The 26,510-nt window shown below is 36.0% G+C and overlaps 2 protein-coding genes across 3 annotated transcripts in view; both read left to right on the top strand.

Annotated features, from left to right (window-relative positions):
- Window positions 1-26,510, top strand: part of LOC128186458 (uncharacterized) — a 70,317-nt gene that overhangs the window by 23,459 nt on the left and 20,348 nt on the right. The window lies entirely within an intron of this gene.
- Window positions 40-25,909, top strand: LOC128189709 (uncharacterized). 2 transcript variants are annotated; one of them, XM_052861431.1, is made up of 6 exons: window positions 40-1,511; window positions 9,135-9,306; window positions 10,530-10,803; window positions 11,448-11,569; window positions 22,794-22,829; window positions 25,066-25,909. In XM_052861431.1, the coding sequence occupies exons 3-6, from the start codon at window positions 10,579-10,581 to the stop codon at window positions 25,253-25,255; spliced, it is 573 nt and encodes a 190-aa protein (XP_052717391.1). In that variant the 5' UTR covers window positions 40-1,511; window positions 9,135-9,306; window positions 10,530-10,578; the 3' UTR covers window positions 25,256-25,909. The 2 variants fall into 2 exon arrangements, with proteins under 2 accessions (XP_052717391.1, XP_052717392.1); XM_052861432.1 differs by lacking the exons at window positions 40-1,511; window positions 9,135-9,306 and having other exon boundaries at window positions 10,151-10,803.

Here is a 26,510-nt window from a genome sequence, read left to right as displayed (position 1 = left end):
GTTTTCTATTACATTAAATGATCACATATGCTGAAAAAAATAAATAAATGGAAAAAGGTTATGTTAAAAGGCAAAATTCAAAAGCACCAATATCAAGACTTGTAGTTTCTAAATAGTTAACACTAATTATGTCCCTTATGTCATGTAAATGAGTATGGCATATGGACAGGTATGGGCAGCGGAAAGGGCAAAAAATACAATTTTACAAAATCAACGATAAACTAAATTAAGCAATCTAAAACTATAGTATCAGTGACCAAAAGTGCAAAACAAAATGTCTTCTTTGCAAAATAAATGTACATAAAATCAACCAAAGATATCTAAAAATACAAATCAAACAAAAAAAGTAAAACCAACAGACAAATGTAAAACGAATATACATCAATATGAAATAAGCGGACGCACAAATAAACGACAGGTGGCGCTTTTGGGGAAGCACTATGCGTCATCGATTATTGTGTTCTATGTAAGAAAGCAAGAAAGCCGCGGTTCAGCATCCAAACATGGCCGCGGTAAAAGCGGAGGATGTCATATGAGAGGCGTCGAGACTGCTTGGTCAGGCGGCAGATTTATTGACTTCTGTTCCTGCTAGTGGGGCTAATAAGCATCCTGCCTCATCATCAACTCGGTCCAATAGAAGTGCCGACGCCGTCAGTGAACATCGACGGCTATTTGCTCTAGCAAGACATGTGCATGTAAGCATCATGGTTTTGGAGATAGTGACTATATTGTTAACTTATTATATAAGAATATATATGACAATTTATTTTACCAAATGTTAAGATCATACTATATTTCGTTTTAAATTATTAGTACTAACGATACACTCGGTGTACATGTGTATATTGGATATTTATTATCAGGGCTGTGTTCAAGATCGTAGCTGCTAGCCTAGCCGCTAGGTTGAAATCTCTTGGTCTATTGAACGGACCGATAGGTTAGCCGCTAGGTCTCAGATTTGAAGTTGGTAATATTTAAATAAAGACTAATTTCATGGACATAATTTGTTAATTTCAAGCGGAAATATACATTTAAAAAATTAATTTTCACTGAAAGGATGAATAAAATATCACTGAAATAAATAGATTTCATGTTTGTTTGAAAATGGTAACTAAGGTGGCCATCATGAATTCGATTAAAATATTTAGTCTACGAATATCTACCTGGCAGCTAGGCAGCTTACCGTTCAACTACGTAGCCCTACGTAACAGCTACGATCTTGAACGCAACCCAGTTATTGAGAGCGACCGTTGTTATCGGATAGCCGATACATTTAATATGAAGGACGTATTCTTAAAGAAGATTTTGAGATAAAAAAAATTCTAATTTTATCTAATCTAATTTATCAATGATAAAATGGTGAAAAGAAAAAAGGGATAAAAAACCCCGTCCTTATTTGCTTTTAGATATCATGAATATGCATGAGAACCTCAAATATAATTCAGTATATAGCCTTACATGATATTGTATCATTTCAGGTCACAACAGTAGGAGTGATGTTGTAAATTGAAGTAAGTATTTTAATTGATTTACTGCAGAGGAAGAAGAGCATTTTACTTGTAACTGAAATACTGATGTATGACTGAAACAAATACATATTCAGTAAATTAACTTCTTGAAATCTTCATTTATTAAAAAAATACTGGCAAGAACTTAAGTGGATATATGTACACTTTATGAAAACTCTTGAATAACATGCTTGATACTACAATGTTAAACAGATATTTTTTTAAATGTAGCAGTGAATTTCCCTTCGCAAATTTTAGGGGAAATCTGGGGAAATCGGTTTTAGGTACAATACCATAGAACATACTGTTTTCCCTTTTATTAGGCATGAATGTTAAACTTCGAAACCCTCTTGGGGCCCCAGTATTAGTCCGGAGGTCACAGCTTAATTAATTTAGAATCTGCATAATTGAAGGATGTTTGCAAAGTAATCACACCAACTGAAGCATTGTAGTGTTCCAGAAGATGATTTTTAAACATTTTCCTTTTATATTTCTATGTTGAACTTTGAACCCCTTCCACGACCCCAGTATTAGATCGAAGGTCAAGGCTTTTCGTATTTATAATCTACACTATTTCAGGATGCTTACGTAGTTATCTGACAAATTAATGTTCCATATATACTTCTTCATTAAATTTTGGACCCGTCTTGGGTCCCGAGTATTATCCCAGGGGTCCCTATTGTTTTATATATAAAATCTACACTATCTAAGGTTTTATGCATAGTAATCTCACAAACTGTAACATTGTACGAGGGTAAATCAAAAAATACGAAGACAATGTGGCTGTCTATCATATATTTTTCATGAAAGTCATACTTACAGCAAAGTACATAGAAGCGTTTAATAGGCATTTACTCCAGAAAAGTTGTTACGTAATGTTCTGACTGACCTTTGTCCAATCAGATCGTAGAAGGCGGAGTTGAGACATTACCGCTCGTGACTTAATTTTAAAGAGAGAGAGAGAGAGAGAGAGAGTTAACTGGTTAATGGAGTAAATTATAGGTGACGCAGATAAGCGAACCATTTATCAACAATAGTTATAAAGTGACAATTCAAGGCCTAGTATATTTTATAAATTCATGAAACTTTGAAGTGTTTTGAAATTCTGTAGCCAAGGAACAACGAAATCCATAAATAGATCATGGGATAAGGTAAATGAATGTCAAACATTAAAGACTTTACGAAACTGTTTTTATTACATATGTTGCCGAATCTTCCTGAAATCAAACATAGGTTGTTAATTTACTTTGTTAAAAACCTTTCTTCATGGTTTACTCAGTGTGAAACATTCTTTACCTTAAGACGAATTTGTTCGCCATTGTTTTATTTTTCCACTAAGTATCCGTCTGCGTTGCCTTTCCTTTTCACTACATCTGAATTCATAACTGATCATTCGTTCGCATTTCAAAATATGAAATGCCCGTATTCTCGGACTCAATGCTAGAAAATTAAGTTGGTTAGCTACGTCATTCTTATACATATAAATATTGTCAACGGCGCGCGGCCAAAGAAATTATCACAACCGTTCTTTAAAACGCTTTAAAGTTATACCAATATAGGATATACATGTAATTATTATATACAGACCTTAATTAATTTGTTTGCAAGTTTATAACAAATGATTATTTCTTCATCGGCACCACTTATAATTTACACAATTCACTTAATCTCTCTCTCTCTCTCTCTCTCTCTCTCTTTCTCTCTCTCTCTCATTCAAGTCACGATCGGCAATGTCTTAACTCCGCCCAGCTACGATCTGATTGGACAAAGGTCAGTAAAACATTATTTAGAAACTTTTCTTGAGTTAACCCCTATCAAACGCTTCTATGTACTTTGATATAACAGATTAATCTGTGCACCAACACTTATGTTATGCGAAGTTTTAGTCCATTTGGTGAAATGGTATTTTGTTACCCCATTTTAAAAACAACATGATTTGTCATCACGGCACACGGTAACGTTCAATACATGACATCAAGATTAAACGCGTACAGTTAATAGAAATGTCCATCTTTATATCAAGTTTAGTCTCTTGTGCCTTTCTCCTTACAATTTAAAATGGCATTGAACCAAATAACAACTTATTTGCACACATTTGTTCGAGGATCATAAGTTAGTTCTACAAAGTTTTCATCTTCTATCCGCGTATCTCATTATTCTCTTAGTTTACAGTAAGGATACACCCTGAACGTCGGTTGACGTTACTTATTTTCTGACCAAATATTTACAGATATTCTACTCTCTTTCGGACTGTTTTATATTCAAAATACAATTACCATCACCCCAACAAAATTTATTACAGGTAAACACAAACTTGCAAATAATTGTAGTCTGACTTATTTTTTGCACCATTGAGCATTTTGGCAGCTTGTATCGGCTTTTTCCTGAGTTAAATCCATTCTGTTTGTACTGCTCGTTGCGCCGTGAAGTCCGGCGACGTCCATGTTTTAAGTCAACTCTAAAGAGGACTATCTGTCTTTAGTTACTAATATCTGTTCGACAAAACAATATATCCCGTCATTATTTGGTACATAGAATACCATGACTACACTTAATTTGAGGTTTCAATATTATCTGGTTTTAAGCCCAATTTATAGAGGTATTACTTTCAACATAATATGGTTTATTGTTGACATAACACAAATTTTGACCGTGCGCCGTGACCTCTATTTTGCAGGATTAGATTTTAAATAATTCTTAGAAATAAAAGAATTTATTAACTTTTCTTCTTGCAAATTGTTTGAAATTATCGCTAAATTATGTCTACCAAATTTAGTAGTAATATGACGTAAAGTAACACAGCGATTACAAAAGTCTTCAATTTTTTTTTGATTGACCCTCGTAGTTCTCGAAAAGAAGATTTTTTTAACATGTTTTCTATATATTTCTATGTTAAACTTTGAACCCCTCTTGGTGCCCCAGTATTAGTCCGGGGGTCATGATTTTAACAATTTAGAATAGCCAATAATATCCAAGACTATTGCATTGTTAGAGAGAAGAAGATTTTTAAACATGTTTCCTGTATAATTATGTTAAACTTTGAACCCCGTCTGGGGCCCTAGTCTTGGTCTGGGAGTGATGATTTTTGGGAGTTGATTTTTATCAACTCACCTATGCAGTTACTCTGGCAAACCGAAAGTGAAACAGTGTTTGCACCTAAGCACAAATCATCACCGCTGACAAGACTTTGTTCTTGAAAAAATAGAAAAATTCGATGTAATGTATGCTGAAGAATTGTTTTTCAAGGAAACTTATATATAAGCACTTTGAAAATAGTCTGATTTAATATAATATGAACGATTTAGATATTTTTGAAGTCTCATGTGTTCCTACGCCAGAGTTTAATATAGTCTCGTTCAACCAAACGCTCGGCTGTCTCCGTATAATCTCCGACAAGTAGAGAGACTACTAATACATAGTTTGAAATCTATCTTTAAATAATATGTTTTACGGTGCGACTTTTGGGGGCGAGCACAGCATGTAATCAAACAATGAATTATGATAAATCCATAAAAATAAAATTAACAACGTAAATGAATTTGATTGGAATATAAAATAAAACATACTTATTTTTCAGTAAATTTTCATTATTCATAGTTTATAAGATTTCTTATAATTTATTTATTTATAAGTAGAACAATAGTTTAATCTCAGATACAATGTTGTTTAATAATAAAGATTTTAATAGCGAGCGCAGCGAGGCGGCGCGAAGCGCCGCTAGCGTAGCGAGCTCCATACACAACGTGTACGAACGGAGGAAATTCGAGTTGAAATCTGCACATTGTTCAAAGAAAATATTGTGGACCCGCGTGAAAACGTTCTACTATCCCAGTGATCCTTTGCGGTGCATAGCAACATGGCAGAACAGGAAGCGTTTCTAAGGAAAATTCTTACCTGTAAATCGCATACATCATTTTCATTTACCAATAAAAAGTCCTTCAAAAACATCAAAGTATGCAACCAATATGCTTACCTAAAAAAAACCTGTACCTATGTGAACTTTTGCTGACATATGACGTCATTTCCTTCCCCGAGTTTGTCCGACAAATTTACGAAAACTGTCGAGCGCAAAGAAAGTTAAGTATGACGTCACAGTGATCTCGCGTTTTAATTTCCCGCGATACATTTAGAGGTGGATCAAGCATCTGTATATTGGATGTAACGTGTAGAAAGTACTCAGTATCAGTGTTAACGGTGACTCTTTGGATGATTAGTTTTGTTTTGATAATTTTTGATTAGTAAATACACATGCAAGTTCCATGCTAAATTTACTGTCATATTGATCCAATCATAGATGCATACGTTAGGTAGGTGACAAAAATTATTAAAAAAGAAAAGTCCAATCATTATTAGATCTACGTGCAGCCACGTCATTTTGTAATGAATAAATAAAAGGAAAACAATTGAACTGTTAAAATATCTACATGTATTTGTTATAAAAGTTGCATATGTGGTCAAACCTTTCAAAAATATTGGATATCATACACTAAAAGAGAGTGAGGGCATATGTCTACAACGCATATAGAGCGTAAAAAAAATTGATGTCACATAGGAAAATAATTAAACACAGGTAACAGCAAGGAACAGAATGAGAAATAACACAGACACACAATTTATTGTTTACTGATTTTAATGATCATTATTAAAAGGTAAAGTAATGATAAAAAATAATTGTATTTACATAAAAAAAACCAAACGGCTTTTTGTTTATCAAAATATTTTAGTAAGTTTGTTTAACATTGTATTAATGCTCAGTGTAAGTTTGTTAAGTTTAAAAGCCTAGGAAGGGACCATTGGAATAAAAGTTTGATAACTTCGGGTTCCTTGCGGTTGTAAAAGTTTTCAAGACAAAGCCAAAGTTTATTGGTTAGGGCAAGTCCACAGGTTGCATTTAACAATGATGACAGATGTGTGGTTCCTTCAGCGCTCGCCCTAACGGTCACACCGTAAAACATATTACCGAGCGCAGCGAGGATTAATGGTAACACGTATATATAAGAAAATCAGTGAAAAATGACAGTTGAATCAGGGGTACTAAGGCCAAAAAAAATTTCTTCCAGCCCTGGGCGCCGCCATATTGGCAGCCATTTTGTTTTTAAAAAGTTAGTTCGATCATTGATTGACTGGTACTTATAGAAGTTTATTGCCCCTAAACTCGATTAAATAAGTTCCAGTGTTTCAATAGAAGGTAATTTGAATTAAAAGAAATTAAAAAGGAAACTAGACAAGTTTCAATAGTGCTTCAATCAAGAAACACGAGTTGTTCTATGTATGTCTTATCAAATTATCAGATGGAAAATAAAAACATTAACGTCAAGAAACCGATCTTTTAGATTCTGAATAAAGTATTCAATTTTATTACATTGGAATTCATATGAATTAAATTGATGAAAAATGAAAGAAGAAATAAAAAAATTTCGGAATCACGTAACTCTCTTCGGCTATTTCCGAAGACAAAACTTGAACGTTTTACGTCTGAAATATGACGTCATAATGTAGACTGAGCACGCGACGTTTTGTTTAACTTTGACTAATGATTTGAGTAGGCAACCATGCTGGCGGATCCTATTTTTGTGCGTTTTAAATAGATTTTATTATACAAAAATCAAACTGCACTGGGTTAAATCTGAGCTCGGTCCAACGGTCATACCGTTTACATATTATAAATGTTCAATGGACCGTATCTTTTCTTTTAAAGTGATTGTAACGTATTTCCTCCCCTTTTTTTGCAGTAGACATTTTTTCTTAAACTTACATATAAATATTGACTCATCATAGAGCTTCCCCCCATGTTAACAAAAATAATCTTTAATTATTTTTTTTTTCAATTTACACATTGAAAATCGACTTATCATGGATTTGCCAACTCCATTTAAAAAAAAAAAATTTAATTTACGCTTAAAATTTTTTGATTATTTAAAAAAGAACGTGGAGTTGACCCCCCCCCCCCCCCACCTCTTTTGAATTTACAGCATGTAATACATAAATGGAAGTGAAAAAAAAATGAACCATTGAACTGCTAAAAAGCTGAAGGATTAGAATTTTCACGATTTTTTTTTTTTGGCTTGTAAAGAATTTTTGGATGAGGCTGTCATCCAACCACCCCCTTTAAATAAAACGATGCTACGTGTACGTTCCAGGAAATTACCGTAATTATAGTGAAAAAAATAAATGTGGGCATTCATCCAAATAAGTGCAAGTTACAACTGTTTCTTGTATCTGAAGAAATGTCCTCATTCTTTAGCTTTGCAAGATTTTGAGAGGATTTTGGTAATTTCAGCAGATTTACAATATCTTCAGTTAGAGTAATTTCCCCTTATTGTGACGTCAAAGTTTACGTTGGTCAAGTGTCATCTGACTCTTTAAAACTCCCCTGAGAATTAAAGTACGCGAAGTATACTGTTTTATTTACTTAAAAAGCATGATGTTATTAAAATTACACATCTTATATGCTTCTTAAAAGTTTTACTTTGATTCTCGGGAGAACGTGAGGTTGGAAACCATTGGTACAATGAATTTGGGTCAAAATGTACTGACGCCGAAAAAACTATCGGATCAATGTGTAAACCTTTGTGACGTCATTCGATTATTTTTTATTGAGAGTGTACTGAGGTGAACTTTAGAGGTAACATTGACTGTATGTCGTATACATCGTTATTGTTTTTACTGTCTTGCTGATTCTCGTGAGAGTGTGAAGTAATAAAAATTACCATGAGTACAGGGAACTACTGGGACGCTTAAAACAATGCATTACTGGTCCGATTTATTGACGCCAAAAAAATCCGTTGAATGAATGTGCAACTTGTCCGAATTTTCTATTCACACACGCCTTGTCGGTAGAGGTCGCTTCGCTCCGGCGCTGCGCGCCGGCGAGCTGTGGTTGCTATTACACAACATGATTCATATGGGTTTGTCGAAATTCTTGTCGGAAAAGTCTAAAAATTAATATTATAATTAAAAGAGTGCGTAATTCAAATACAGACTAGAAACTAATTGCCATGTAAGATAAATTGATTTTAAAATAAATGATAATCGATAAAATCAACTCCCTTCAGTACTTCAGTACTTTGATTATAATTTTGAATCTTCACTATACATACAAGCTTTTGTGAAAATATTGGCATTTCTGGGGCAGTGTTTCTTGAGAAGAAGATTTTAAAACATTTTTCTGATGTTTTTCTATGTAAAATTTTGAACCCTGCCTGGGGTCCCAGTTTTTGTCCAGGGGTCACAATTTTTACAATGTAGAATTTTCACTATACATACAAGCTTTTGTGTGTATGTTGGCATTTCTGGTGCATTGGTTTTTGAGAAAAATATATTTTAAGACATGCACCCTATTATCACTGTTTCACAATGATCTCCAATTTAAAAGGTTGATCACTTTATTTTAACAATTATTGTAATACCCCCTTTCCATAAGGATGCTTTGTACCAAGTTTGGTTAAATTTGGACCAGTGGTTCTAAAGAAGTTAAAAATGTGAAAAGTTTACAGACGGAAGGACGGACACCGGGTGATCAGAACTTCGGTTTAGGTGAGCATAAAAAGGGAGAGGACTACATTTTTGCAGATTGGATTGATGTTCAGAATTGAAAATAATGTTATGTCCTATTTTATATTGCAGAACAGATGAACAGAAAACTTTAAAAAATTGTATGTGCTCTCGTAAGCAGGAATTCTTCCAAGGTGCCAACTTCCCGGGAAAAGACTACACTGCAAGCAAATGGTCTTGCTGAAAAAACTTTGTTTTTTCCATCATTTGGGAGTGCAGCTGATATCAAATCTGTCTTGTTAAGGTACCAAGCTTCATTCAAGTTCATTGATAATTTATTTTCAAGATCTATTTAAACAGTCATAGTCATCTTTGTAAAATATTTAGCCTAATGTTTAATTTAACCTGTATATGGGAGAGTATTATGTAAATAACCATAGGAGAAATTATTTATAATAACAACACAACTTGTTGCAACTGTACTGACTAATATGTCCTTGCTTTATCAATCTGGCCATTAAAAGTCAATTACTTACAAATGAATCATGTAAGCCTTCTGTCTTACAGATCCACGTGAGTGTCAGCTCAAACTTAGTAATCACCAAGTACAGTATTTCTTTCACAAGCGGTTTTATTAAAGCGTGATCGTATAGTCAAAGTTACAACAATTAACAGCAGCCCAAATCAAAGAATCTAAGAATCTGTTCAACATCATTTTACATGGGTATATATAACATATTACTTATGATGGACAGTTCTGACTAGTTTGGCCCATCTACGACGATCATGAGTGTACATTTAGTGTTCAAAATTAAGATTAATATTTTATTCCTAAATAAAGTAACAAAACCGTCAAAACTGCCAATCAAAGAGTACGGATGCAGGATTTGAGTCTCCGAGTCCTGGGTCTCGGAGTCCCCCACCTAGGTATGAGGCATCACTTACTCATAATACGTTCATTCATACATGGCATAAAAGGTTACAAAGGTTAATATATAGAATATACAATACATGACTCAATATAGAGTACCAGAGCTATCGTTGCAGACACAGAATCGCCAAATATGACACTTGTTTTTAAACTCTCAATTTAGATATCATCATGCCCGTTTTATTCACCTGGTTTCATATCATCATTTAGGATTTAGGAATACTACGCAGTGCTACAAGAGTTACAGAGTTCATTCTGTTAGTTATCAATACCACCATTCGGTGCGCAGTACCTAGGTACATAGTGACCAATATGTAATACTAGCAATTCAAGTTCATAGCATGGCTATCTGTTTACAATCATTACACCCGAAATGCAGATTTAATAGCAGTTCTTTGTTTTTATTAATTCTTGATTTAAAAAAATCTGTGTTAAATTTGGTCTTGTTGTTCATCATTGTAAAAGTGCACCTCCTTCTCAATCTTAATCTCAGTCTTGAAATGATTTGAATGCTTCTGAAATTGTGTAATAAAATATAGATGTATGACATAATTATAGTAAAGTAGTCTTTACTCAGATTTTTATATATGCTTTAGGGAATTTCCCAGGCTTGAAGAAAGTGGAGGATTTGAAATATTTCGCACCATGGAAAATTTAAGGGTTTTTCTGATGGTTACCTGTGTTGGGGCATACACAGTGGATGAATTAATGCAAATGTCATCTGGTCGTATTTTTGTTAGACCAATACAGAGTTTACTACACATAGACGAAACCAAGAGAACCCTTGTATCTTCTGATTTTCAGAAGTGTCAGATTCATGGTTCTCTAATCAATCTTGCAGATTTTAGAGAACACAGCAAAGAATGTCGGGTATGGTTTTGTAATTAAAAACTGAGAATAAGAGTAATAATTGAAAACATGTTCAATATTCTGTCCCAAGATATTCTTGATTTACACTTTACTCGATATTTATATACATCGGGTTTCAAAGGATGTTCATTCAAAAATGTAAAAAAAAAAATTCCGCAATTTCCTCTTTGAAACACCACTCTAGCTAACAGGTTCCAAGACACTGCTAAAAAATGTGATGTCTACGGGGATTTTGCATTGCAACAAACCCGGGTGATAATGCTGAAAAATTGTGAAATGTATTCCGTGTGAGTTCCGAATGGAGAAAAGATGTCAACATTTCCCTTTATAAATCTGTCAGAAATCTGTGTGTTTTCGTTCCTTTGAATTTGTTTGAGTTAAAAATGATAATGTTTGAATAACTGGTTATCTTGGATATTTTCTGTTTTATCTATTTCAATTGCTATTCGTGTACAGGTACATGTATGTGTATATTTTTTTTAAATCATCAAATGTATGGCATAAATACCTTGGGACAGACTAAATAGGAAATGAAGTACACTAAATAATACTACATGCATTCGATTTTGAAATAATATTTGATGAAAATTTAATTACAAACATTTATATTTATATCAAATACCTTAAATTAACCTTTTTTCTAGAAAATGAATGATGAATTACCAGATCCCATGAGTACAAATGACGAGGAAGATATTTTAGAAGAATATGTAGATTATTCTCAATTTTCAAACCGAGCTGAGAGCGACAGTGGCAATTCAGACATGTAAGTGTATTGTGTTATATTTTGCTTGTGATGTTATGATGTATTGTGTTTAAAATATTATACTTGCAGAAGAATCAGTTAAAAATTCAGCAGAACCAAATCTCTTGACATTATTCAGTGTGTGCCTGATTTCTAAGTTGTAGTTAAGTTTGTGCGTGCCCAATTAGACTTAAGACACATGCTAGAAATTGACATATACAATATGTATTATTATTAAGACATGTGACCTTTTAAGCTGAAATTTACAGTCAGTTGTAAATATGAAGAAATCAACATGGTACATGTAAACTGTCAAAGATTTATGTAATAAAATGCAAGACCACATAGAATTGAAATACGTTTCTCAGGCCAAGGTGCATTGGTTTTGAGGGAGCCATTATTACATTTCTGATAATTGTGTAACGTGTTTTGGGTTCGGTGATTGAGACCAGTCTGGGGAATGTGTTTATTTAATAATCATATATGAATACCGGCATAAAACGATCACAAAAACTACGAGTCAATATATACAGATATAGTTGTAAGGATGACCTATCCTTAAGCATGCAAAACAAATAATTCACAAATTATTTATAAGGGATGGGGCTTGATGATCTGTGGGTTATAACCCGGGGCTCTATCCGAGGCACAGGTCTCAGCCTCGAGACCTGCGAGATCTGTCCTGATAAGGCTCTATGCCTATATCACATGTACAGGGCTGTATCTCTGCAGCCGACACAAGCTGCAGCCAGGTACACTCAGTTAATAAAATACGAGTAAATATTAACGCTCTATTTAAAGATTAACCCAATACGAACACCGTGCAGTCGTATTAACGTACCTACTCCCTTGACAGCCGAACACAGAGTCGGCTCTTCTCTCGAGTGTGCTCTTATATATAATAGTGTAATCCGGACTATCCTCGCACATTACCATTAGCATCAAAGATAACACCCGTATGATATAAAAATTATCTGAACCCCAAACCCGATAATTTGTTACATAACCCCCGCCTCATTGCTTCATGCGTCCTCGCATGACAAAACGATAACATAGATATATAAATATATATATTTTTTTATTTTTATCTAAAAAGGATGACGTATCAAACATGAATAATGTACAGAATGAGTGATGGATGTATAGCACCTTCTTGGGGATGAACATGAATAAGCATACATACACATGCAAATAACAAAAATGTAAAATGAAACAAAATGTTCGACAAACACAGTACAGCTACAATGTTTATAAGTATCTACAAATCAAACAGTTCTTCACTTTCTTTGATTCTCTTAATTTTCTGCCAATTTTCATGGTATTTGGTGATGGTGATCTCCTTCACTCTGCGATGATGGCCCTCCGTTTGAGTAGCTTCATCTACCATGATCTTGGATAGGACAGGATCCAGGTTGTCAGTTTGAATCCCAAACTCCACACTTTTCTTCGACACAGTTTCTTCAACAATGCCAAGGTTGGTTCGTCTGGACGAAAACACTGGACTTGGCGCTGTTCTTTTTCGAACCACTCTTCCTGAGATGAAGTCATCCTGAGAGGTTGATGGTAAAGCTTCCATCTCTTTTTCTGCGGGTTCAGTCCGAACCTCGCCGAGTTGAACTTCGGGGTCCACGTCCCTGATCATGACGTATGTCCTTATGTGTTGAGGAAGGGGCATCGTGATGCTTTGTCCGCATGTGTTTCTGCAGATACTCCTTCTTCTTAAAGGATACATGACAGGCTTTGCACACCATCATACTGCTTGCACAGCTCAGCACATGTTCGGACCATGCGTCCTTACCATCCAGTTCAACAAAACACACAGGACATATTTCCTTTGCCCTCCGAGGGGTCGCCTTTGTGTTAACCATACTACAATATAAAATAAAAGCTTTCATAAAAATCGATGATGCATCTGAGCATGAACATTCCTCTATATGAATAAGACTATCTATCCACTATACAAAAAATCAGAATCATTTCAATAAACAACAAAACTAATATGTACAATATCTAATTGTTTTATTGAACAATTTATTCTGTCACATAATCTCTCATCCAGACTGGAGCACGTCTGTTGCGCTTGGACTCGAATTCCCCAGCTAGTTCATCTGTAACCTCTACCTTAGACTGACACTCATCAATAACCTCTGACTCAAACTGAACATCAAGTTGGCTTTCCGTGCTGCTCTCCAGAGAGGTCTGCAATTCGTTCTCTCCTTTCAGAATCTGAGCTTTGCACGTTTTCAAGCGGTCACAATGTATAACCTGGTCTTTACCATTCCGACCACAGTTAACTTTATACAAAACTTCCGATAGTTTTGTGAGTATCTTGAACGGTCCCCGCCAGTATGACGTGAACTTCGGTGAGCATCCAACTTTGCGTTGGGGGAAGTATACGTATACATTTTCTCCTTTGAACTTCTCATAGGACATTTTCATGTCATGATAATGTTTCTGACGAAACATTGCACCTTCTGCATGACGTCTGACAAAGGCGTGTGCTCTCTCCATCCGATCTTGCATTATCCAAACCCATTCACTTCTAGGTACTTCTTTCCAAGACGAAGGCATCTCATACATGATATCTAGAGGTGTAGCGACCTCCCTTCCTAACATAAGCATGTTAGGACTATAGCCAGTGGTTTCATGTTGAGACGCTGTATAAGCCATCATCACAAACGGAATGCTTTCATCCCAATCTCGATGATTCTCATCCACGTAGGCGCTCCGCATAGTGGCTAATGTTTTGTTGAACCGTTCCACCATACCATCTGACTGCGGATGATATGGTGTGGTTCTTGTCTTGCGGATCTGGAGAAGCTTACATACCTCAGTGAAGAGAAGGCTCTCGTATTGTCTTCCCTGATCTGAATGGATTGTCGCTGGACATCCAAGCCTACAGATTACTTCATTAGTGACAATCTTAGCTACGGTTTGTGCTTCCATATTTCCATTTTGTGAAGTAATCTGAGATAACGATAATGTATCGATTTCCGTTTTCTGTCTCAGGAAATTCGCCAAGAATGTCTGTAGCTATCCTCTCTAAAGGGTAGGCTCTCTAAAGGGTAGCCTACCTGTAAAGGCTGCATAGGGGCTCTTTTTGTTTTGAGAGGAGCTTTTCTTCTGGAGCACACATCACAGCCTGAGATATAGCTCCTTACATCACTCTGTAACCCTGGCCAGTAATAGTTCTGCCTGATTTTATTCAAGGTTTTTGTCACCCCTAAGTGAGCAGAAGTTTTTGCATCATGCATCTGCTGTAAGATATATCTTCGTTGGGATAAAGAAACAACTATCTGATATGTTGTCATGTTACTGTCCTCGACTTCCCACATCCTGCATAGAAAGTTATCCTTAAGGGTTAGCCTGCTCCACTGTGCCCTAAGTGACTTAACTACATAGCTCTCAGAGGATATATCACTATATTCAGGACGTGTCGTATCTTGCAACCAAGACTTAACAAGTCTTATGTCCCTACATTCATCTTGCAATGTAGCTAAATCTGATTCACTATTTTCTCTTATTTTGTCCTCGATTATTCTAACATGTCCTTCAGACACCTCTGACTTGTTCCAGTCATCGAAATAACCGCATTGGCCACATGGCACTCTGCTGAGTCCGTCTGCATTCCCGTGAAGTTTATCAGCCCGATGCTCTATCTCCATGTCATAGGTTGATATAACCTCGATCCAACGAGCTAACTGCCCCTCCGGGTCTTTAAATCGAAGCAACCATTTCAACGAGCTGTGATCTGTTCTAACTAAGAACTTGTGTCCATACAAGAAAGGTCTAAAATGCTTAATGAAAGTGACAACAGCCAAAAGCTCCTTTCTGGGGACGCAGTACTTCTTTTCTGATTTACTCAGGACTTTACTTGCATACGCCACAACCCTTTCTTGGCCATCTTGGAGTTGTGAAAGAGCGGCACCCATAGCATACTGACTCGCATCTGTATCTAATATGAACGGCTTCGTAAAGTCTGGATGCGTGAGAATAGGCGCTGATATCAATCTATCTTTGAGGAGCTGAAATGCGTCCTGGCATTCGTCAGTCCACTTGAATGGAACAGACGCCTCTGTAAGTTTATGTAAGGGCTGAGCGATTCGAGCAAAGTTAGGGATAAACTTTCTGTAATAACTGGAAAGACCGATAAAAGAGCGCACCTGGGTCTTGTTTACTGGCTCTGGCCAATGTTTAACAATCTCTACCTTCTCAGGATCAGTCTCGATCCCCTGTTCCGAGATGATATCCCCAAGTATTTCACCTGTCGAGCAAACAACGAACACTTTCTTGCCTTCAGCTTCAGTCCAGCCGCAAGAAGCTTTTCGAACACAAGTTCTAAATTTTGCAGCATGTCATCAAATGTCTTTCCATAAACGATTATATCATCAAGATATATAAGGCAAACCTGCCATTGTAAGCCAGCCAGCACAGTCTCCATCAATCGTTCAAACGTGGCTGGGGCATTGCACAACCTGAACGGTATTACGTTGAACTCATATAGACCCTGTCGGGTGACAAATCTTTTTCTTATCCTCTGGATCTAGCTCTACCTGGCAATACCCAGCATTCAGGTCCAAAGTACTGAACCATTTGGCGCCTCGTAGTTGATACAGAGACTCGTCAATACGAGGTAATGGGTAGGCATCCTTCGTTGTTATACTATTTAGACGTCTGTAATCGACACAGAACCTTGTGGATCCGTCTTTCTTCTTTACAAGCACGATTGCTGCTGACCACGGGCTCTGAGAAGGTTCTATGATACCTCTTCTTAGCATGTCAGATACGTGATTTTGTACCTCTTCTTGCATATGAAACGGTAGACGCCTGGGTGCTTGTTTAATTGGTGCATTGACACCAATCTCTATTTTGTGTCTGACCTTGGCGGTTCGGCCTACATCTTCATCTGTCTCTGAAAATAGAGCTGCGTACTTCAAAAGAAGAGCCTTTGCTTTCATGACATCATCTTTATCTATATGACTTGTGCTGCTAATGAATAGCTCTTGCAAATGAGCTGGCAACTCTCTGTCCACATCCAAGTCTCTATTTCCCTCTGACACCAAAGAAAGAACCTCATCAACAGCATGTAACTTCCCAACAACAGTACCTGGGTAGATGGTCTTGCTATCCTCCAAAATATTCATGATACGGAGCGGAATAGTGTCCTGTCTACGGACAAGTGTTTTAGCCAGCATACATGAATTCTGAAACTTTTCAGAAGGTTCTATCAGTCCAGCTTTGGTTGGAAGTCCTCCATCAGAACTTGCACGTATTTGCCCTTCAACTACCAGTTCTGATCTAGGCGGTACAGTCACTCGGTGAATAATGGCCACCTTATAATAGCTCGCTGACCCCTCAAGCTGAATCGGATGTTCGATACCAGATATTGATATCTGATGCATCCTCATGTTAATGACGGCCTCATGCCTCACTAGGAAATCTAGTCCAAGTATCCCATCTACTGTCAAGTCTGCGACAATCATTTCTTGCTGTATGGCAATGCCATTCAATGTAAAATCTACTGGAGTTCGCCCAAGCACTCGTAGTACTGAACAAGTAGCTGATAGTACATCTCTTTCTACCTCAGTCAACGCGTGATTTGCATCCCTTTTAATGTTCTCATAACAAATTGTGGATAGCAATGATACAGTAGCATCTGTATCAACCAATAGGTAAGCATCCATCCCATGTATGCGAGCAGTGACATAAACCCCTTTCTCGTTTATAGAGTGTACTACTCTTGAATACTGATCACTAGAACATTGGTTTTTCTGGAAACTTGCATCAGTTTTGGGATTCGTTTCTCTTGTACTACAGACCCTGAAACGTACTACTACACCAAAAAAGCGTGCGACTTTCGTGCGAGAAACGTTTCGTGTAAATCGTTTAGCGTTTCGTGTAAACCGTTTAGCGTTTCGTGTGAATCGTGAAGCGTTTCGTGTAAACCGTTTAGCGTTTCGGGCAAAGCGTGCAGCGTTTCGGGCAAAGCGTGTAAATCGTTTCATGCAAAGCGTGCGAGAACCGTGTGAAACGTTCATCAGATTTCATTCGGAACTCTCTGAAAATTTAATTGTTTCAAAATAGCGCTCGTGTTAAACATTACTTTAAACTGATTGGCAAAACTCCTTTGAGATATTCTCGTGAAAAAAATCTATAAGAAATGATATACTTATCTTTTTACAAAATTGAATTAATTTTTAACAAACAAAAGAAAAGTACGCGGATTGAAAGAAGACTAGTTACTGAGACTATTCGGCTGTGTACAACCAGTACACATAACCTCGGACATCGGGTAAGACCTGCATCTGGCTGAACCTGTCAATCAAACTCTGTGTACATGTATTCGTTTTCATTGGATGGTCACGCGTCTCTTTTTTTTGTCAATAGCCAATAGAAATTTAATGACTTCAAGGTAGTCGGATGCACACAATGTCAATGATCGATTATTTAACATTAATTTGAACAAAATTAAATGTAAAATTAACATAGAAAGAAAATATACTGTTCATTTCTATGAAATGCGGGAAGTAAATTCTTTTGAATCCCGATTAAAAATATTTCTACAAGTTATTATTTTAATTATTTAAACACTGATAACGGAAAACAACAAATAATAAACACACTGAAATTTTCCTAATTTTCCTCAAATGTACACAAGCAATTTATTATTATTGGAATCTATATGCATGGTACTTAATTTAAATAGATTATGATAGATATATTGTACGCCGTTATGCGGGGTGCCGGATATGTATACGAATATTGAGACAAAAATCTAAATCATTTTTTAGTTTTTGTTCTTTCCGAAATCCGAAATAGAAATGACAACTTTCTTTATTGTTTAATCCATTGATTTTTCTCTGTGATATTATACATGTATACGGAACATTTATTTACGCGAATGATTCGACATAAAAAAATTAGTCGGTTGTTTCATAGTATTTTTCTAACTTATGTGACTAATTAGATTTTACATAACTTTCAAAATTATCAATGTAAATAATAACAGGTTTATTTCCAGTAAGTATTTTTACATCGTATTCTCTGAACCCAATAAAAATATTAATGTGAGAAGAAAAAACAAATCCCGCCGAATACTGAAAAACCAAATTATCAATGTAAATAATCACAGGTTTATTTACAGTTAGTATTTTTACATCGTATTCTCTAAAACCAATAAAATTATTAATGTGAGAAGAAAAAACAAATCCCGCCGAATACTGAAAAACCGATATCAGTTTGTAATCATACGGATTTTATTTTTGGTATTGAATATTGTGTTACAGTAACTTTTTTCTATGAAATATTTATCATTTACGGTACTAATAAGAATCTGTGGATATTTCTTTTGGGCAATAAATATATTTATAGAAGTAATATTTTTGGCTAATTCTGTGAATAAATAACTTTTTGCTTTAAATATAAGTACCAAATTAATTTAATCAATCAAATCAATACTTATGTACATATATGTTTCTAATATCAGTATTTCTATTATTTCGTGTTATCTTAAAATTAATTCTTACTAACAGAGTCAGGGTAAAAATCCGAGAGGACCCGAATCGATCAGGATAAAAGCGTGTCCAAAGCGTGTGAAAAGCGAGCAAATCGTTTCGTGCGAGAATCGTTTCGTGTAAACCGTTCAGCGTTTCGTGTAAATCGTTTAGCGTTTCGGGCAAAGCGTGCAGCGTTTCGTGTAAACCGTTCAGCGTTTCGTGTGAACCGTTTAGCGAGCGTGTAGCGAGCGTGCAGCGAGCGTGTGGTGTAGTAGTACGTTTCAGGGTCTGTATTAACTTGTGTTAATTTGTCATCAGACCCCTTATTCAATTGTGGGCAATCTTTTCTCAGATGCTTGTCGGATCCACATTTATAACGTTTCCTCGTCCGGTTACTATCCCTTGCATGTGTCTCCAGGCGAGGCATGCGTCTCTGGCTTTGAGACTGAAACTTCCATTGTTTCAAATCTCTCATATCGCGCTGTAACGACCGCATGTTTTTCTCGACGGTCTCTATAAAATTATTGAGTTTTGAAGCTTTGGACGAGTCTTCAGTATTTTCACTCATTGTCCGGACTGCATCTGTGTGGCGATTCTCTGCCCTATAATATGCTTCCAGCTCAACAGCTCTCTGTATTGCGTCATTCAAGTTTATGGGTCTAGCCTGCTTTATCTTAAGACGCATTTCCGAGTTATGTAGCCCATCTTAGAACTGTTCAGTAGCTAGTATTTCCCGAACATCATCGGGGGCTGTCTGGTAAGCTAAATTCACGAGTCTCCTTATGTCCTGTCCCATCTCCGGTAAACTTTCAGAAGCCTTTTGTCTCCTTTCCCTCAGCTGTGCTCTGTATAGCTCAGTTTGATTCATAGGGGCGAATCTATCTTGCAAGGCCTTCACTAATTTCCTATAGTTCTGTCTCTCGTCTCTGGGCTGATTTCCTAACACACCTTGTGCTAGTCCCCTCAGGGATGCAGCCAAATATAGCCCTTTCTCAGTCTCTGACCATTCATTCAAAAGACAGACTGATTCAAAATGGGACAGATAATCATTCCATAAACCGGATCCATCGTATGTTGCAGGTTTAACAAAGTTCCGAGATCGGCCCGGTCCAGGGTTCGTATTACTTGTTCTTGGGTTTGCGTTGTTCTGCACTGGCGGCCGGTCAGTAGGTACAGGATCCTCATCATCACACATGCACACATCTCCAGACACATAGCCACTCACACTGTCTCTCCGGCTCACGTATGGGGTACGGGTACTCATGCCTGGTCTGGGTCTCCGGCCTCGGCCTGGAGAATTCGTAACCCGTAGAGAGTCATGTATCTCTCTACTGAGCCGATTTATTTCCCCCTCTAAATATTCTACATCGGCGTTTTAATCGCGCACGCTCATAATTAATATTATATTAACAATTTGTAGAAAACAATTGACTGATCAAAATCCCGACGCTGCCACCAATTTGTAACGAGTTTTGGGTTCGGTGATTGAAACCAGTCTGGGGAATGTGTTTATTTAATAATCATATATGAATACCGGCATAAAACGATCACAAAAACTACGAGTCAATATATACAGATATAGTTGTAAGGATGACCTATCCTTAAGCATGCAAAACAAATAATTCACAAATTATTTATAAGGGATGGGGCTTGATGATCTGTGGGTTATAACCCGGGGCTCTATCCGAGGCACAGGTCTCAGCCTCGAGACCTGCGAGATCTGTCCTGATAAGGCTCTATGCCTATATCACATGTACAGGGCTGTATCTCTGCAGCCGACACAAGCTGCAGCCAGGTACACTCAGTTAATAAAATACGAGTAAATATTAACGCTCTATTTAAAGATTAACCCAATACGAACACCGTGCAGTCGTATTAACGTACCTACTCCCTTGACAGCCGAACACAGAGTCGGCTCTTCTCTCGAGTGTGCTCTTATATATAATAGTGTAATCCGGACTATCCTCGCACATTACCATTAGCATCAAAGATAACACCCGTATGATATAAAAATTATCTGAACCCCAAACCCGATCATTTGTTACAATTGGAATTCCTTGTGTCCTTCTCTTGTCCATCGCATTGTCTCAGAATACTGATAAATTTCAGTTTTGTTTTCACTATCTGTATTCCCGTCATGCACAGGGAAGTCTTCCGATGATATGATTATAACATGGAACTAGACCATGTCTGTTAAGTTTTGATAAGTTTTCGTGAAGGAGTAAAATTTATTTTACCATGGACTATGAAAGAAGAATACTCAGAGTTTCCTGATCTCTTTTTCTTAACCTTCGGTACATAGTACGGGACAGTTCTTTTTTTAACCGGGTTTTCCAACGGAAAAATCCGGTTATTAAAATGGTGAAAATGGCGGGCGGGCGGGCGGCTGCCAAAAGGGTACCTTCATTGTACGGATAACTCCTCCTACAGTTTTCAAGATAGGATGTTGTTCTTTTGCAGATCAATTGTACATATATCAGAGGTGTGCATATTGCTAGGATTTTGATTTCCGATAATTTATGAAAAAAATACTAGCTTTTGAAGTTAGTCATTTTTGGCAAAATATTGCATATATGGTACCCTCATTGTACGGATAACTCCTCCTACAGTTTTCAAGATAGGAAGTTGTTCTTTTGCAGATCAATTGTACATATATCAGAGGTGTGCATATTGCTAGGATTTTGATTTCTGATAATTTATGAAAAAAATACCAGCTTTTGAACTTAGTCATTTTTTGGCAAAATATTGCATTTAGGGTACCCTCATTGTACGGATAACTCCTCCTACTGTTTTCAAGATAGGATGTTGTTCTTTTGCAGATCAATTGTACATATATCAGAGGTGTGCATATTGCTAGGATTTTGATTTCCAATAATTTATGAAAAAAATACTAGCTTTTGAAGTTAGTCATTTTTGGCAAAATATTGCATATAGGGTACCCTCATTGTACGGATAACTCCTCCTACAGTTTTCAAGATAGGAAGTTGTTCTTTTGCAGATCAATTGTACATATATCAGAGGTGTGTATATTGCTAGGATTTTGATTTCCAATTATTTATTTAAAAAATACCAGCTTTTGAACTTAGTCATTTTTTGGCAAAATATTTCATATAGGGTACTCCATTTCACTGGATACGGGTTGACATGGATTATGGATACAGTTCACATAAAAGAAAACCCGGTTTGCTGTCACATTGACAGCTTTTCACTTGTTTAACAATTCACTGCAGCCAGGGGATGCGTGTCTTCGAAACTCTGTAACTAGAATTCCTCAGCTCCCATTCAGCACTTATACCTTTAATTTACTACTTATATTGATGCATAAGAAAGAAATGTATTGTTTCTGCTTTCCCAAATGACCTTAGCTTTTACCGCAGACTCAAAACTTTTTTAAAAGGATTTTTGACTGAAAAAATTATGAATATTGATTTTTACAAATAAGGCAAATTGTATTTTATTTTTTATTCAATCTCTTTGTGGTCTGTATCCATTTGTAAAACCATGCTAATTTTGAAATTGATTTATCATTATGACACTTATGAATAGGTGAATTGAATCATATGTAGTGCTCACCCCAACCGGAACACCATACAATATATTACAGACTTGTATATGGATGTCAGGTGGTTTAATCCAGGCAATATTATTATGACCATTGCCTCATTAAAGACTAGTGTTAAGGAAATGAGAATTTAAGTTTAAACTTGGAAGTTTAACAAACATCTCATACAAAATATACACATTTGCAGCACTCCATTGCCGCAACAATCAGAGAAGAATGAAAGGTGTGTAATTAACTGTTGCAGATACTTTGCAGAATCAAATATGCTTGTGTGAAATCTAGCTTTATGAATTGTTTGGTTGAATAATTAATAATCTGACATAAGTTATGTTAGGGAATATATTCTCAAGTGAGCTTTTCTGGTCAATTTTTGTCTGGCGTTCGTCTGTCTTCACTTCTGAGCTTTCCAGTAATTTGTTCATATTTTATAGTACGAAAGCACATGCCTTTGTAAATAATAAAATCTGCTGTGCTCAAAGACATCAAACAAACAAACTGGATGTTTGATTATGGTACAATGAGGACTCAGCATTTAACCATGTAACCAAATTGCATTTTATAAATTATTGTAAATACCTTATAACATTTTTCTTTCATAGGTGGTTGCAAAATTCTTCAGATATGACATTTCAAGTTTTTATTGAGAAGGAAATTTTTAGTATCCTGGCGAAACATTTAATTGACACGATTTTTTTTTATATGCATATTTTCTTACTCCTTTAGGACATTAAAGCAAAACCTTGTGTTAGATTTTTATTCCAGCCTTCGCAAATACTGATATCACATTACGAAAACTAAAACACCTTCTGCAGCCAAAAATGAATGAAACAGGGTCTAACAAAAGAAAACAGTAGAAGAAGATGTACGAGTTTTTTCTTCTTTACTTAAAGGAAGTTGCAGGTACACATACAATGTTCAATGGGAATCTTGTTAAGTCTCCCAAACGAAGTAATCAAGTATCAAATCTTTCTGTCTGTAAAGTTTGACCCATGTCGGTTATCCCTAATCCCAATGATGGCCTTGTTCGTTTGGAAGACTTTGTAATCGCCCTGGCTACAATTAATGCTATATTCATAAAATTTGGATACATTTCATTAGCTGGAAAACTTGCTTATCCCTCCTTAAAAATTGGCGTTTATTTAATTGTTTTACATGAACAAGTTCTTCATTTGGTCATTTGGATGATGACAATTTCTAAATCCTAGTTTGATAGTTGTCAAAGTAACAATTGGGCTGTTATACATAGGTATAGAAGAAGTGAATATTATTAGGGTCCCGCTCTGCAAGCGCCATATAGTGAACAGTCTGTCCGCCACAGAGTGCCTTTGACTAAAGGGTGTGCAGTGACCTTGATTCATGTTTCTAGGTCGAACCTGAAGGTCATAGCAGAATTATATGAAATATCTTTGTTCAAAGCATATATTTACTCCCCTTGGTCCAATCTGGCTCAATCTTCACATACATAGTGCCTATGGTCAAAGAGTGTGCAGTGACCTTGAACGAACTTTGTAAGGTAATGGTCAAGGTCATATTGGATCACGAATTTATTTTTCCAGAGCATATATACTCTTAGTCCTAATTGGCTCATACTTCACATAAACAGAGCTTTTGGTTAAAGGGTGTGCAGTGACCTTGAACTAAGTTTCAAGGCCAAAACTGAAGGTTATAGCAGTATCATATGAAAAATCCTTGTCCAGAGTATATTTTTTCTCCCTTTGGTCCAAGCTGGCTCATACTTTACTCACAGAGTGCCTACAATCAAAAGGTGTGTAGTGACCTTGAATGATGTTTGTAGGTCCAGTGTCAAAGTCATATTAGGGCAAAGGGCATTATAGTGTCAAAGGGCATTATATCATATATACTCTCCACTTGGCCCTATTTGGCTCCTACTTCACGTTAAGAAAGCTTTCGCAGGATTGTCTCTAAAAATTGAAGTAGAAGGAGTAAAATAACAATTAAAGCGGGGGTCTGGGGTTCTAGCTTAAATATAGCTAGCTACATTGTGTTTGAAAAGTATATCCGAGTATGTAAGGCATTATAGGCAGGGGAATTTCCTGTCCCCCGGGTCTTAGAGACAACCCTGGCTTTTGGGTAAATTGTGTGCATTTACTCTATAATTTGAACCAAGTCAATGTAAAGGTCATAGCAGATCTCTTTACAATCAGTTTTAGACCGTAGATTATATCGCATTTGCTTAATCTCGCTCGGGTTGAACAAAAATGCCTCTATGTAAAGGGTAGTGAGGTTGAATTAAAAGTTTTATGCCAGCTGGAAAATTTCCAAGTTATAGGTCAAGGTCAAAACCTCTGGAATTCTTTTCATCCTTTTGTCTATTATTTTAGCAGGGCCCTTTGAGATGATCACCATCTCAATGTTGTATAGTTTTAATAATGTTTTAAATGCAAGGTGTCAGAAAGATGTAATGTAAATTGTTAAAAGTCTTTATTTTTAATTTACAGCTGGAAGAAGAGAAGTAGAGAAAGGGAAAATTACCCTTGGAGATATTCTAAAATTTATCACAGGAAGCGAATGGGAGCGTGTGTTAGGCTACAGCCCAGAATCTCGTTTGAGGAAATGATAAACGGAAGTTTATTCCCAAATCCTCAATATGCATCAATTGTCTTTATTTGCACGTACCAGGGATTTTAGATCCATGGCCAGAAAGATCTAATTTATTTGAATTATATGATTTCGCTTTCTGCAACACTTAATTTGGACTTAACTAACAGTATTCAAAGTTATGATTATACAGCTGTACGGGTTCAAAAATTCTGCATGAGATACGCTAATTGTAGCTGCCATTTTTAGCCCACCGAGACGAAGTCAAGGGGAGCTTACTTAGTATGCTATACCCCCAGCGTCGGCGTCCGACCTGGTTAAAGATTTTGTTGCAGGTCCTGTATCTAAGTTATTAATTGTCCTATCTTCACCAAACTTGCGTGGATGATGCGTCTTATGATACTGATGCACCTGACAGGAATGAGGAATCTGAGCCATAGGTTTAGGATGCTGGATTAAGTTTAGGTTTTTGGAACAGGTCACATGTTTTATAGATAATAGCTTGCATAGTTGATTTAACTATATTATAAATGAAACGCAGAGGTAGCTTCATATGCTGAGCTTGATCTCTCTTATCAAGGATGCTACAAAAATCTCCTACCTCACTCAAACCTGCTTGATAGATAGATGTGTTTGTTAAATGATATCATGTTTCCAATTAAAACGTATCGTATGATACAATAATGTATATAATATATATAAGTATCATACTATATTGTATAGTATGATATTGGTTTCTATAATAAAGTATTATATCACATGAAATTGAATTAATGATTTTGTTATATTTGATCAATTTTATCATATGATATTGTATAAAATATATTGGTTTCTTTCTATCTATCTATCTATCTATCTATCTATCTATCTATCTATCTATCTATCTATCTATCTATCTATGATTATATCACATGAAATGGTATTATATGATATTGTTATATATATTAGTTTATCATATAATATTGTATTATTTAATATTTTACTATATCACATGATATTGTATCATTTGATATGATACAATGTTGTATCAAATTATATTGTATAATGCAATGTGCATAGTGCAATGTTTTGCCATGTTAATTTGCATGTATGTTAGATACCGAGACTTGGCAAGTAATTTGGAGATTTTTTTATACAAGTACATATACGGGTGATATGTCGTACTACATGCTCTTCTGTTTTGCTCTGTTTGATATATTAAATTGAGAAAGAAACATAGACTTTTTTTGTAGTAAAGTCTCTGAAAACTGTTCTGTTTAATTTATTGAAGTTTTATTGATTTGCTTATGTTTTTTTTTTCTCTAAATGCAGTGATACCAACTAATTATTTTTTAATGACTGATGA

This window comes from Crassostrea angulata, chromosome 6 (genome assembly GCF_025612915.1).
Source record: "Crassostrea angulata isolate pt1a10 chromosome 6, ASM2561291v2, whole genome shotgun sequence".
Classification (NCBI taxonomy): domain Eukaryota; kingdom Metazoa; phylum Mollusca; class Bivalvia; order Ostreida; family Ostreidae; genus Magallana; species Magallana angulata.
The sequence above is the reverse complement of the archived record's forward strand: the minus strand, read 5'-3'. Positions and strand labels throughout refer to the sequence as shown.